The 15778-nt window shown below is 41.5% G+C and overlaps 1 protein-coding gene across 1 annotated transcript in view; it reads right to left on the bottom strand.

Moving 5' to 3' along the window:
• Nucleotides 1-4205: 4205 nt before the first annotated feature.
• The window catches only part of LOC102309168 (fibronectin type III domain-containing protein 5), a 57784-nt gene continuing 46211 nt past the window's right edge, over nt 4206-15778 (bottom strand). The window contains exons 4-7 of the mRNA XM_005919870.3: nt 13380-13482; nt 8060-8149; nt 7685-7851; nt 4206-4869 (exon numbers count right to left, since the gene is read on the bottom strand). Of these exons, the coding sequence (XP_005919932.1) occupies nt 4828-4869; nt 7685-7851; nt 8060-8149; nt 13380-13482 (402 nt within the window). The 3' untranslated portion in view covers nt 4206-4827. The remainder of the gene's footprint in view (nt 4870-7684; nt 7852-8059; nt 8150-13379; nt 13483-15778) is intronic.

The raw sequence follows: 15778 nt of genomic DNA, 5'->3' as shown, positions 1-15778 counted from the left end.
GTGAGTCATTCAGCTGAATGTCCCTGGCTCTGAATGATTTTGAGTGGGCTGACCAAATGTGTTGGGAGATTCAACACTGAAACAGCTCTTTCTCTCTGAGAGACTGGATGCTTCACTGTCATTTTAGACATATTTTGTTAGAGTTCTGCAAGGCTTTCATGGAGGCATGCAAGGTCAAAATGTTATAAGACTCCCAGGAGAGTTGTGGTTTCAATCCAGTAACACTTCCTGTTGCTGGACGTTTAAGAGTTTTAACTCTTTCCTCAAGAGGTTCAGGACTAAATATTTTGACCGGTAGAACATTGGTCGGCTTTATTTTCTTTACTAAATGTCTCTGACGGTGAAAAAAAAATATAGAGATTTGATAAATATTAAGGCAAAATAAATAAATACAAAGACTTCTTCAAAAGTATGTCTGACAGTTTGCTGAGATGGCTTTGCCAGGTAAGGCCCTGCTCTGGAGCTTGTGGGTTTTAATTCTTCTGTGCGTCAATGAGTTTTAGGCAAAACACATCATGAAGACTGAAGAGCTGGAAGAAACTAATTTGAAGTAATTGTATAAATGAATCTAGCAGTTAAAGAAATGCCTGTTAGATTCTGGTCTTACAGACCTTATAGAAACTTGGAGTTTGGATGTTTGTGAGTTTCATCCTCTCAAACTCAGACCAGTAAAAATCCCATTTCTGTCAGTATAAAGAAGTTTAACAACACATTTAATCCTTGAGGTCACCCTTAATATGAGGGGAAAAGAGCAATTTCCACAACACATCTCAGTGTTTTCTACATGATAAACAAATGTTGGATTAAACGAAAGAAATCTGGCGGCACAACTCTTTAATTGGAAGAAATGCATGTGTAAAATTGCACATTACAGTTAAGTGTATAAGCGTGTACAATGGATACTGTGCAGTCTCTACACAGTGTATCTTGTGTATCCATTGGGCAAGCTAATGTGTGCTGGTTCTGGAATATTTTAGCCTATTTATATGATCATCTGACTGGTGGCATGACAGATTGTTAATTTGATCTTTAATTTCACTTCAGCTTGAGAAACATGTGAGGGTATCTTACCAAATTTTAATTGGATGGAATAAAATAATTAAAAAAATACATATCTGGTCAGGATGTGTGTGGGTCGAGCGTACTGTAGAGAACATTCGAACACCTTTTAAAGGCAAACCTTAATGACTTCTTTAAATGTCAGTGTGGAGGGTGCTGTTATGTATGTCAGATTAAAATCTCATTAACTGAGAATGAATCCCTGGCACCTGCAGGAAAGTGGATGTTTTTTTTTCCCTTTTAAAGAGGAAATGTGATGGGAGAGTCAGTACAACATTAAAGAAGAGGATTTATCCACAGTCAATGATTCAGTCAGCAGCGCTTGATCGATCCTGTTCCCTCGCTCCTCTGCCTCAGTATTACCACAGACTTGTTGCAGACTCCTTCAGAGCATCAAAGAGGATGACGAGCCCCGGGCAAGCCGTGATATTTCAGACTGTTGGTGAAGGCGACCTGCCCTTTACCTCCGCAGTCGCTGAGGATTCCTCCACTCCTCTGTCTTTTTGTTTTTAGGAAGAGAGGACAAAACATTTCAGGAACATATTTCACTTTTAACTCAGAAGGTCGACACGTGCCTGAGGTGGAAGCCCTTCCTTCCTGTGACCTCTGACCCGGAAAGCCTTACAGCTGCAAATCACGCTCTGTGTGAGGTGAATTAGTGACATTTCCCTTTATTCAAATGAAGCAGAAATATATGCTTACTTCTGAATGATATGCAGACCTTGCCTCTCGTTAACTGCAGGCCAGGTTCTGATGGTGTTGTTCATCTGCTAACGTGTGAAGAATGGGATGAATAATCCTCTGAAAAGAGGATAGTATTAAGCTAAATTCTTTTTGCTTTGAAAAATAGATGTTTTTAGATTCATAATCACTGAAGTCACTGAAATCTTAGAGAAAAAAACTTTCTCAGATTCTCCATGCATCAGAGCAATCCAGTACAATAATAGCATTAAAACAAACAAAGATTTTAAATCTATGATCTCGTCTTAGATGCTTTACCTGCACGGACAGAGATGCAGATGCACAAATACCCCTGCAGCTTGCAGAACAAAAAACTGTATGTGATGGAGTTCAGGCGCCACCTTGTGTCCAATCTGCATACAGCAGTTATCAAAATTGATATTTGTTTAAGTCCATTTTAAAACATGGCAGATAAAAGCTTCAAACTCAGTCTTAGCTCCATCAAAAGGATTTTTCTGTTTGAGCAGCAAAAGTGTCACGTGTTTGTGTGCACTGATGCAAAACCTATTGATGTTAACATCTGCACTCCTGCAAACGGTGCCTATTGATTAGCTGGTGATCTGCTAATCATCCTAATGCACCAGTAGGCTCACACTGACAACATTTCATGTTAATTTCCTGCTTGATGAACCCATGACAGAAAATAATGGCTTTGCAGATAATAGCATTTGATGCAGTTTGATTATGTACCCTGGCCTAAAAGCTTTTTCAGAGGACCTTTCCAAAGACAGAAAGTTTGGCTTTTGGCACGAGAAAATTCACTAAGTGTCCATATTGTGCATAATGGCAATGAGATGTCATCTATCCAGATATATTATAGGCTTTAAATTCAATATACTGCAACCAGTATACTGAGAATACATCATCCATCCCAAAATATGGCTTACTCTTATGAGGTTACTTGTCATTGGTTGGCTGTATTGCACAAACCAATAAGAATTCAGATCCACTGGGAACAAGGATCAGGTCATTTCTGTGTGCGAGTTTCACTAAAAACTGAACAGTTCTGCAGCAGGAGAACAAACAGCTACAACAGCTGGTTGTGTTGTAGATGTTTACTAAACTTACGGGGCGATCGTGGCTCAAGAGTTGGGAGTTCGCCTTGTAATCGGAAGGTTGCCAGTTCGAGCCCCGGCTTGGACAGTCTCGGTCGTTGTGTCCTTGGGCAAGACACTTCACCCGTTGCCTACTGGTGGTGGTCAGAGGGCCCGGTGGCACCAGTGTCCGGCAGCCTCGCCTCTGTCAGTGCGCCCCAGGGTGGCTGTGGCTACAATGTAGCTTGCCATCACCAGTGTGTGAATGTGTGTGTGAATGGGTGGATGACTGGATATGTAAAGCGCTTTGGGGTCCTTAGGGACTAGTAAAGCGCTATATAAATACAGCCCATTTACATTTTTTTAAACAAATTTAGACATAAAGAAACGTCTTTCTAAAAGTGCCCAGAGGACAACGTTCAGGGATGTCTGGTGTTTGGAGAGTACCTCTAATTGCTTCACATTTTGTTTTCTGTTGGCAAACACAACTGCAAATGGTTTTCTACCTAGAGTTGATGTTGCTAATGTTGTGATTTACCAGACACTTTATTAGGTACACTGGTTTGGCCTTTCATGATTAGAATTTGATGTTCAACCACATCCCAAATGTGCTCAATGGGATAGAGATCTGGTGACTGTGGAGGCCATTTGAGTACAGAGAACTCATTGTCATGTTCAAGAAACTAGTTTGAGATGATCTAAGCTTTGTGACATGGCGTGTTATCAGAAGATGGTAAACTGTGGTCATAAAGGGATGGACATGGTCAGTAACAATGCTCTAAGCTGTGGTGTTTAAATTATGCTCAGTTGGTACTAAGGGGCCCAAAGTGTACCAAGAAAATATCCCCACATCATGACACCAACAGCAGCCTGAACGGTTAGTACAAGACAGAATGGATCCATGCTTTCATGTTGTTACACCAAATTTTGACTCAACCATCTGAACGTTGTAGCAGAAATTGAGAATCATCAGACCAGGCAACATTTTTCAAATCTTCTACTGTCCAGCTCTGTTTGAGCTTATGTTCAGTAAGTCATTTTGACCATGTCTACATGCCCTGAGTTGCTTGCACTTGATTGGCTAATTAGACATTTTAATGCTTAATGAGCTGTTTATCAGACATGCATAATGAAGTGGCCATTGAGTGTAAGTTAAGCTGTAAAAATAGGTGTTTTTGAGGGACAGACAAGGTTTAGCGCTGTACTTTTAAGTGACTCAGATAGAAATAAAACCTTTTAACAAAATCCGAAACAACAAGAGAAGCTGCTGGAAACTTCAGGTGATATATCTTGAGAGTTGTTCACATCATTTCTGCTTTTAGAAACTCTGAGAAAACAAAAAGCTTAAACTTAATTTAAAAGGCGATCACACAATTTCAATGATTTAATTAAACTAATTATGAATTGTTTTACAATGTAAATTCCCCACTACCACCTCCTACATTCAAATGCTTCTGTGAATTACCTTTACAATCACCTTCAGCCTATGTACAGATTTGAATCGCGATGCTAAACTACCGAACATGAAAGTAATGTGAATAAATCCCATTAAATAACCATCAGACAGGATTTCAAACGTGTGGTTCTACAGCGGGTAAAAAGAAAAAGGGATGAGCTGAACACCCGAGATGAAAGAACGTCTGCTGAAAATGAATGAGTCTGAGGCGAGTGGGACTTGGCACACGGTCGGGCCGACATGCTGGCAAATATTCACACTTCAGTCTTTGACATCAGAGAGAAGAAAACGGGAGATTAGTTTGGCCGCACTTCAGATGAGTCCAGCTTTCTTCCAGCTGTTTCTGAGCCCCCCGGAGTCTCTGGCCACTAGAGAGCAGCAGCCGTCCACGGTCTCCGCAGCATGGCTCCTCGCTCTCATTTCAGTCTGATTTGCATGGAGTGGTTCCTTACTCGGCCCATATTTTACAATAGATTGGACTCTGAGTTTGTAAATCCTCCTCGCTTGTCCAAGAGGCTCGGATCTGGCACCCGCATCTCAGACCCTGATGATGCTGATGGAGGAGGAGGCCCTGTGCAGCTGAAAGAGAAGGAGCACACCATGAGACGTGAATCACAGACCACAGCATGTCATGCATGTCAGAGATTTACTTGCCAATCAATGAGCGAGGGTGAGCAGAGAACTAACTGCTCCCAGGAGCTTTTTATTTAAAGACTATCCTATTTAAAGTAGGATGCTTTTATTTTTAATCCATCATTAGGCTTTGGTATTTAAATCTCTGCAGAAATCTGTGTGTGCACATATATCCCCAGGAAAGTAGACATAGCCCTAAATGAATTATTTTTTTAAAGGATTAAACTCACGAGAAGTAGCTAATAAACTGTAAGGACACTTAAAAGCTGCAGAAATGCCAATAAGAAAAGACTAAATTAAGATAAGAGTGGTGTTTTTATAATTAAATTAACCATTAAATCCAGCCAGTGCAGTTTCAGCTCCGTAAACGCTCAAAGTAACGCTGCCTTTCTCTCACTTTGACACCACTGGAAGCCGTCCTGTATGAATAAACAGTGCGAGCTGCGCGCGGTGGGCGGTCAATTGACCCGTACATCACGAGCAGTGAAGTCACAGGTTCTCGCAGCGAGAGGCCAATTAGAACGGGAAGTGTGAATTAACTTCCGACAGACAGATGCCCTGCCAAAATGTTCTCTCCACAAACACTCTTTGATACATATAGACAGGCGATGGATTAAAGGAAAAGATTTTAAAACAGAGCGCAGCAGAGGACAGAAATCTGTAAACTCCACATTTATGATTTGGAGTCACACAGGCTGTCGCTCACTTCAAACTCACCATGCCACATAGAAGCTTTTAAAGGACTCAGTGGCATTGCATCTAAATGCACTGGCTGACCATGGTTCATTTTGTGAAGGGCCGTATTTTAATCCAAGCTGTGAACCTTTCCCAAACCAAACTGACTGTCTCCGTCACATTAAAGTAAAAACAGCATGTCAACCTCTTTGCGACCAGAAAATTGAACTAGAAAACTAGAAAAACTGGTGATTGCACTGCATTTTTTCATGATCGAGTGCTGCAAGTAGTTGCAACACCAAAAGCGTGAACACTTTTGATTGCCTGGAGGGAGGCAACCTGTCTTGAAACAGACTGCAATCACTCTGAGACCACTTGGCAAAAGTTTGCAAATGATCCTAAACGCAAATTTAGAAACACAGATTTCCAGCATGCAATCAATCTAAGTCAGTCTGCACCAAATGAGCATGAATCTCTGTGCAACATGAGACTCAACTTAACTGGTACTCCCCCTTGTAAAAGCAAGGCTGCTGAGCACCAAGATAATTTTTCAGTTAAATGAGTCATGAGAGCGTCTGCTTCACGAAAATCTGCTGGCAATGAGTCTTTCACATCGCTGTGGAGGAATTTTGTCCCACTCTTCTTTGCAGAATTGTTTTAATTCAGACACATTGGAGGGTTTCCAGCATGAACGACCTGTTTAAGGTCAGTGCAAAGCATTGCAATCTAATTTAAATCCAGAGTTTGACTTCACTCCAAAAACATTTTGTTTATTTCTGCTGGTGTGTCTCTGATCATTGTCCTGATGCATAACCCAAGTGCTCTTGAGCTTCAGGTCTTGAACTGATGGTTGGACATTCTCCTTCACGATTATCTGGTAGAGAGCAGAATTCATGGTTCTATCAGTTACAGCAAGTCGTCCTGAAACAGCAAAGCAGCCCCATCACACTACCACCACCATGTTTGACGGTTGCTGTGATGTTCTTTTTATGAAATGCTGTTAGTTTTATGTCAAATGTAACAGGACTTGAACCTTCCAGAAAGTTCAGCTTTTGTCTCGTCAGTCCACAGAATATTTTCTTGGGGATCATCAAGAAGTTTTTGGTAAATGTGAGACAAGCTTTTGTGATCTTTTTGGTCAGCAGTGGTTTTCTCCATTTTTGTTCAGTCTCTGTCTTATTGTTGAATCATGAACTCTGACTTTAACTGACACAAGTGAGTCATGCAGTTCTTTCAATGTTGTTGTGGTTCTTTTGTGACCTCCTGGATGAGCCATCGAAGCTGTTGGAGTAATTTTGGTTGGCTGGTCACTCCTGGGAAGCTTCACCGCTGTTCCAAGTTTCCTGCATGTGTGGATAATGACTCTCACTGTGGTTCACTGGAGTCCCAAAGACTCAGAAATGACTTTTTAACCCTTTCCAGACTGATAAATGTCACTGACTTAATACATGATTTAATAAAGGGGGCAGTTACTTTTTTCACAGCACCGGGATTCAGGCTGCTGGATAGTTCCTTATTCTATTAACGCACATAATCTGTGTCCTCTGTTTCCTTCCTCTTAATGACCAAAGTTTTATGATTTGTTGTAACCTTCCTCTGAGAGTTTGTAATGAGGCCGTGAACGTGCAGCCTCGCTTTCTCTACTCAGCACCACAAGTGAAGAAATGTTCTTCTATCTGATGTTATTCTCTGCACCAGTAATCTTGCAGATGACGAAATGGGTGATAAATGAAATGTGGCCATTAGGGGGCGCTGCAACCAGGACACCTGTAGCTGGTGTGTCTAATTAAAGCTGCTCGCATGTGCAAAAACAAAAACAAATCGTCTGCCTGTTCGCTTTAACTGAGGAGATGCTCAGCAACAACTGAATGGGCGTTTGCGCTGCTCTCTGTTTTCAGCCCGGCTGTTTTATATTTAGCTGCGATGGCAGTAGCTCTAGTTGCTAGGAGATCTCTGATGCAACTACAAAGACTCTACAGAGGAAACAAAATACTCCTGGCAGCCAGGAGCGAGCGTGCATTATAGAGGAGTTCTGCAGCAAGACGAAGAGGGGAGGAAGAGGAGGAAGTTTTAGTAAATGAGTCACCCTGCTGCTGCGGACGGCTCCGTTGTGGTAGATGGGCGAGCTGCCAGCTGAGGCATTGTAGTAGGAGGAAGTGGCTCGGACCAGCGGCCGCTTGGCTTTCTCCTTGGTGCCGTTGGAGTCGTTGTCTTTGATGATGTCGTACTGCCGGCAGAAAAGGGCGATGACGGCTGGCGGTGTGGAAAGCAAAGAGAAAAGAAGTCAAAAACATCCCTCGCTTGATGAGTTTGCGGTCTCAAGCACTAGATTCAGGTCATATTAAATTAACACATGAATTTTATTGAATACATTAAGGCGGTTAACGGAGTTAGAAAGGAAAATTATTCAGAAGAGATGCTTAGAGTGTCCATTGGATGGTGTCTGTTGGTGCAAGCTGACCTGCCCACAGCAACAGCACAGTGGTGATGATCAGCAGCTCTCCAGTCTCCAGTTGTGGAGTCATACCCAGACCCTCCATCGCTGGCTCATCTGAGGACAAAGACAAGTCCGGTCAAACTCTACTCAACAGAATATACTACAGTTCTATCTTCTACCAGCAAATCCCATTAAAAAAAAAACAAAAAATCTGAAAGGCTCACAGTACGTTTAATGTGGACTATTTTTAGTAGCGGATTGATCCACATTTTCTGTTGTTTTCATGGTAATAATGCAACATGTGAGTCAGTGCAACAGTGTGACTCACTGATGTGTTTTTAATGACCACCACAGTGAAGCTCTGAGGCACACAGGAGTAACATGTACGCTATGACACTTTGTAAACACAGTACTTAATGGGATTTTCCCCCCCAGATGTTTGTAGTTGCTATGGCTACTTTACAGGTATTATTTTTACTGCTACTGTTCCACCCTTATACTACAGTGCTATGCAAAAGTCTTGAGTCAACCCTTTCTTTATATCTTTCTAGGAAAATGTGATTTACTGAAACGTGCAAATATATGAGGCAAAAACAGTTTGTACAACTCTAATGAGTTGTGACCATCTTTATTCTTCAGGACAGTCTTAGGCAGCTGGAATAGTTCTCCAGGCTTCTTGAAGGACAGTCAAAGCTCTTCTTTGGTTGTTTCTGCCTTTTGTTCCGTTCTCTGTCAGCATGATCCCACACTGCTTCGATAATGTTGAGATCCAGGCTCTGGGGAGGCTAAATCCATGACCGATAGTGTTCCACTATGTGTTTTTCAATCGAGGTATTATTTTACTGCATTGGCATTGTGTTTAGGATCATTGTCATGGTGAAAAATGAAGCTGCTGCCAATCAGATGGTTTCCAGATGGTATTAAATGATAGATCAAAAATTCATAATTCAACAATTATGACACAGATCGCCAAGATGTCAGCCTTTCCTCCCTGTTTCCCTCCATTAATGATTGCTTCCTGACAGCCACGCTTTCACTGAGACCATTTCAATGAGGCTTCAATGAACAGTAGCTGGATCAGCTGAAGGTCCAGATGCATTTCTCGTGTCCTGTGTCTGTTAGGAGACCTGGGTCGTTGACCCAGAGTTTTGAGTTTTCATTATTGTTGAACTTTGATTTAGCCATTTTTTATCATTTCTAGTCTTTTGGTTTATTTGTTAGAGTTCTCTGTCCTATGGTTTATGTATCTGTGTTCTATAGTTGCTCTGTCTCCTCTGTCAGCTTTATCCCCTTGTCAAGTCCACGTCTCTGTATTATGTTTCCTGTTTTACTTTGAAAGTCCCTGATTTTGCTTCCCTTGTCTCGTTAGCCCTGATTTGTCCCAGCTGTGTTTCCCTCCTGCCTTCCATTCCTTGATTGCGCCCTCTGTGTATTTAAGCCCTGTGTGTTCCTCTGTCTGTGTCACGATCTACTGTCTTATCATGCTGTGTTCTGCCTGTCAGCCTGTTTGGTTTTGTCGTTTTCAGTTTAGTTTTTGGTTTTTATTTTACAATAAATCTAAGTTTGAGTTTACATTCCATCTCTGTGAGTCTGCACTTTGGGTCCTCCTTACCACCACTCCTGCCTGCATACAGCCTCACCTGACAGTGTCAGGTCTTTGCTGGATTCCCCCCCCCTGTTTCTTAAGAACGTGACTTTTAGATGGTGTTCATCTGCTGTACTTGTCCAGTTTTCTCAAAATTTTTAAGGACACAGTGCACACCATGCTGAGATATGCCAAGCTTTCAGCTATATCTCTTTGTGAATCACCTTGCTGGTGCAAAAATACTATTTTATGTCTGTCAAACTGTGTTATCTTTGATATTTTTCACAGATTCAACCAAAGAAATTGAAACAAATGGTGTGTTTTTATGATAGCTTGCTAATAACAAAGTAACTAAAGATACAAAAGAACTATGCCTTTGAAGTAAAACACAAAGACATGAGGAGTGGCTCAAGACTTTTGTATACTGAATAACGCGTACAACATTACAACTACATCATTTTATTATTATTGCCAGTGTCTGTGAAGGTTCTCAGTCATCCAGGTCAACATAGTCTAAGGAGCTTGGAAAGAAAAGCGTCTGGACTTCTTTAAGTTGCTTCAAGACGTTTCACCTCTCATCCGAGAAGCTTCTTCAGTTCTAGGGTCAAATGGTGGAGAGTCCCAGATTTTAGCCCTGTGGGAGTATCCCCCCCGAGAGGGACAAAGGACCCCCTAATGATCCTCTACCTAATCACATGAGCCAAGTTGTGAAAATAGGTGTAGCTCACAATCAGCCAGGCTTTCGTGTGGGCTCATTGTGAAACCTAGCCCCACCCTATCATGTGAGTACCTGAGTTTAGAAGGCCCAGGTTGTGCGTGGGCGTTAAGGCGTCTGGGAAGGGATCTCAAAACTGAATTTTAGATAGCAGACAGTTGGTGTCGTCTGTTCATAGATGGTTTGACTGATGGCCCTTACTATAAAGATTTGTTTTGGACTTTACGTTTCCAATTTTGCTTTAAGTTATAAAGTTATTTTGTTATTTACATATGGCCTAATAATTATCCTTATTGCTGTTTTAGATGCTTCAAAGGATAGTTACAGATTTCTGTCAGAATCTGCAGATTATACAGTACTCTTGAGGGTACACCAGTACTGAAGGTCCAGATACACTCAACTCAAACGCTGCTCATGACATCCTTCCATCTCGTATTATTAAAGATGGGTTTAACATTATCGAGCCCTGTATTCTATCATTAATTAACCCGTCATTGTTATCGGGTTGTGTTCCGGCTGCTTTCAAACATGCTGTAGTGCAACCTATACTCAAAAAGACCTCCCTTGATCAGAATTATCTCGCTAACTTTAGACCCATTTCCAAACTCCTGTTTCTGTCTAAAATCCTAGAGAAGATTGTTCATTCCCAACTTCAAACTTATTTGGATGCAAATAATATCGAGGAAAAATTTCAGTCGGGCTTTAAGCCACGCCATAGCACGGAAACTGCATTACTGAGAGTCTTTAATGATCTTCTCTCAATTGCTGACTCAGGGCGCCCTGTGGTGTTAATTTTGCTTGATTTGTCCTCTGCTTTTGATTTGGTGGACCATAATGTCCTTTTAATGAGGCTTAAACATCTGGTGGGCGTCACGGGCAGTGCCCTTAGCTGGTTTAAATCCTATCTCTCAGAAAGGTCCTTTTCTGTCACCATGGGTACCTACTCCTCCTCCATTGCCCCTGTTACCCCTGTGTCCCCCAGGGGTCTGTGTTGGGTCCCATGCTGTTCTCTTTATACTTGTTACCCTTGGGCCGAATCTTTGATAAATACAATATTTCTTTTCACTTTTTTGCGGATGACATTCAAATCTATTTTGAACTAGCTGAGGATGTCACATTGTCGTTGCAACACTTCTCCGATTGTATGAATGAAGTTAAAATCTGGCTACTGAGCAATTCCCTCATTCTAAATGATAAGAAGACTGAAATTGTAATCTTTGATACTCCCTCCTCTCAGGCTGAACTAATTGGTATTCTTGGGCCCTTTGCTGACTCCCTTTCTGACACTGTGAGGAACCTGGGTGTTGTCTTGGACAGTTCCTTCAAGTTGCACAAACATGTGTCCTCTGTAGTTAAATCGAGTTTCAATCAATTACGTCTAACCTCTAAGGCCAAGCCCTACTTACCACATAAGGACCTGGAGAAACTTATCCATGCCTTTTATTACATCAAGGTTAGATTACTGTAATTCCCTTTACACTGGTCTCAATTCTGCCCTTGTTCACAAACTGCAGCTCGTTCAAAATGCGGCTGCGCGTCTCTTAACTGGAACTGGCAGGTTTGAGTCTATTACTCCAGTTCTTTCCGACCTGCACTGGCTCCCTATTAAATTTCGTATTGATTTTAAAATCTTATTGCTCACTTTTAAAATCATAAATAGCACTGTGCCCAGCTATCTTACGGATCTCCTCAGCTTTTATACCCCTGGGAGAGCGCTTAGATCAGCAGGCCAAATGCTCCTGGTGCGACCTAGATCTCGGCTCAAGACCAGAGGTGACCGCGCATTCGCCGCTGTCGCACCCTACCTCTGGAATAACCTCCTTCTAGCTATTCGGGCGTCTGATTCAATTTAATCTTTTAAATCTCGATTAAAAACGTATTTGTTTAGCCTTGCTTTCCCCGCCTCCTAGAGCCCGCATTTTTACTGTATTGTAACTTATCTTTTTCGCTTTATTAATGTTTATAATGTTTTAACCTTCAGCCTTTTGGGTTGTGCCTACTACGCCTGGTGTATTATTGGTTAGTTATGTCTCCCGCCTGTTAGTATATTTTATTTGTATTTTGTATTTTGTGTTTTGTACTTGTATTTATTATTGCTCTTAACTTGTTCTGTGAAGCACTTTGGCATACAGTACCTGTGGTTTTTTAAATGTGCTATATAAATAAAATTGTATTGTATTGTACAAATAAAATGTTCACATTTCTCCAACGTTGTCTTCCCAACAGTTTCACTAACATCTACACTGGATGGCCAGGAAGCATTCACGATGTCTTCTCCGGCGCTGATAATTGGTGTCTGTCTTGTGCCAGTGACATAAGACACGGATTTAATGCGACATGACCATTCAAACAGCAGTCGCTTTCTAAAACATCAGATATGTATCGGATTCAGTAACACATATGAAAGTGGCCCAGATCGGATTTGAAAATATCGGATTTGTGCTGTTCACACTGTCATACCATGATCGGATATGGGTCGCATAGGGTCAAAAAAGTCGGATTTGATGTGCTTTCGCCTGTCATCTGAACCTAGCCATAGATGGCTTCTTTTCCTCCTATTTCAAACCATCTGTCTTCTCTGTCCAAAATTTGAACATTGGCGTCCTCAAAAGAGTGACCTTTGTCCTTTAGATGCAGATGGACCGCTGAGTCTTGTCCCGTCGAGGTGGAGCCATGCGTTTGTGAAGTGGCTGTTTGGTCTCTCCAATGTAGAGGTCTGAACATTCCTCGCTACACAGTACAGCATATACTATGTTGCTAAGTTTGTTTTTAGGAGTTTTGTCTTCGGGATGAACCAGTTTTTGTCAGTCTTAAAGTCCAGACACATTTCTTTCGAAGCTCCACAGACTATTATTGCCAGTATTTAACATGTGCATACACACCTTGAAAACTTGACTTAAAACAGCGTTTCTGAGACACCAAACTTCTGCGTACTTCATGCAACAATAAAATACCTCAGATTTGTGTCTGTGCTGCTGAAACACGGCACGTCATGTGTTTTACTTTAGGAAGCTCCCCTCTGGAGTGTGTTTATGAGCACTCACGGTGGTCCAGGACTCCGGCTGGATAATGGTCGGTCCTCTCCAGAGTCCTGAAGTGGACGGCACGGCTGGGTGGGCTGTCACCGTGCGGCCCAACGGACTGCACCTACATCCAACAAGGGGGAAAAAAGTATTTAGAGGGAATGTTAAGATATTTTTAAGCAAAGGTAGAGCCAAGCTGATGACAGCTGAGCACAAACTCTGGGTGCATTCTTACAGTGGCATTAACAAAGGACAACATTATGCAACGATGGTAAGAAACTGGCTGCCGAGGGTATATTTAGTGAGCGAGCGGTGCTTTGGCTTTTGGCCGTGATCCTGAATGATCATTGGAGGACGCTGAGTAAAAGCTTGAAAGGCAACAGAGAGAATATAAACTTAAGCTATAAGCTCATTTGGGGACATTTTCAGTCACTGGGAAAGATTATAAAATTAGGCTTTGTGTAAAAAATAAACACGTGTTAATGGTGTTTCACATTCAAATCGGGCTGCAGTGGAGTTTTGTAACAGGAAGCACTCAGTTTAATGCACACACAGGGAAATCAATCAATCACAGAGATAAAATTACATCCACACGAGGTCTCAATGTGCCACAGATGCTCTCTCCACCTACACAACACAGCCAACGGCAGTATGCAGCAAGTTTTCTGTGGAGTGTATGAAGTAAGTCCTTGAATTTAGAGTGTTTGTTCTCCTCTAATTCTACAGTCTGATGCCTGCAAAGTGTCCTCTGCAAGCTCTAATCTGTCCCCTCATCCTGGATAACAACACCCAACTCCATTGGGAAATTCATCCTTTAATTTTTAACCTCCCCGCACGCCAAAGGGAGGTCAGAGGTCAAATTCAGCCCCCTCTGGACCTCACCGGGCAGCAATGCATTGCTCAATGACACTTTCGCAGGACATCTGTCTGCTGACGAGCACATTGAAGCAAGTCCTGCAGCTGAAGGACAGTCTGCGTCAGTCTGTTAGGCTATAATGGAGCATAAAAATTTTAATAGCACCACGATAATGGAGTCACATTAGAGACTCCCTCTTCAGAGAGGAGCTGCAGTTTTAGTTTAAACTTTCAGAACAGAGACGTGTCACTGTTTAGGTTGATCAAACACTGACACTTGATTTAAGAAAAAATGCTTTGTCATCATCTAAGAAAGTTTCTCAGCTGTGATGCAGATGATCCATCTATTCGCTAACCAAGCATTAAATGATACTGAAATAATTAACATAATTAAAATGGTAATTAATGTTTTTATGAGAGGTTCAGCAGTGTTTTTCAGCCCTGGATAAGCAATTTGTAAGGTTGCCAGGTTGTGAAAATATCAAATTATTTTACATTTATGTGGACTTGTGCTTAAAATATGAGTTTATAATCAGCTTTCAGCTTCATTACACTGAGTAATACATAGATATACAGTTTTGGTCAGACGTTTACATCCACTCATCATAGGCATGAATGTCGTGGTAATTTTGGGCTTTTAATTATTTCTTGGAACTGTTCTATTTCTAGGCTGGGATGATTGTACAGGATAAATCTTTAATGACTTTGAAAAACAAGAACTGGGTAAGTTTCAATTCAGTTATCTATTTATTTTGGATTTTTTCTAATCCAAACAGGCTCAAAAATATGCATACACTCTTAAATCTTTTACTAAATGGTGCTGATTGTTCTATGATGTCTTTTAACTCACAAGGCCAATTAACTTCTCGTTAGTGATCATGACTGTGTACAGCTGGTAGTTTCTCTTTGCAGTATTAAAAGGATTTGTTTGACGGCACTCATTAGGCTGACCAATACTCGGAACAATGGGAAAGTCCAAGGAACTCAGTGAAGATCCAAGAAGGAGAACTGTAGATTTGGGAAGGTTGTGAAGGTCTTGCAGCCATTTCTAAACAACTGCAGATTCCAAGATCAGTGATTCAAACAAATGTACATAAGTAGGCTACAAGTTATTCAGATGTGTCACCACTTTGTTGCTACATCATGAAAATAATGTTGATCGTGGACCAACATTATTATTACCTAAGAACGCCGTACCAGCTGTCAAGCATGGTGGTGGCAGGTTCATGCTGTGGGGCTGTTTTGCTGCCAGTGGTACTGGTACACTGCAAGAAGTTGATGGAATAATGAAGAAGGATGACTATCTCCAAATTCCTCAAATTCACCTCAAATCAGGACAATGATCCCAAACAGATCAAAACTAGTTGGGAATAGATAAAGCAGGCTAGCATTGAGCTTCTGGAATGGCCTTCCTAAAGCCCCGGCCTCAATCCTGTTGAAAATCTCTGAACTGGGCTTAAAAGCCGGGTCTGTGCCAGGAAACCATCCAATTAGAATGAACTGGCAGAAAGTATAATAGGTGAGTTTTGAAGGTAAAGATATTTGATATTAAAGAAGATATTATA

The sequence above is a fragment of the Haplochromis burtoni genome, unplaced genomic scaffold (genome assembly GCF_018398535.1).
Source record: "Haplochromis burtoni strain Fernald_Lab_line unplaced genomic scaffold, NCSU_Asbu1 Contig_39, whole genome shotgun sequence".
Classification (NCBI taxonomy): domain Eukaryota; kingdom Metazoa; phylum Chordata; class Actinopteri; order Cichliformes; family Cichlidae; genus Haplochromis; species Haplochromis burtoni.
Note: the sequence above shows the minus strand (reverse complement) of the source record. Positions and strands in the feature narration are given on the sequence as shown.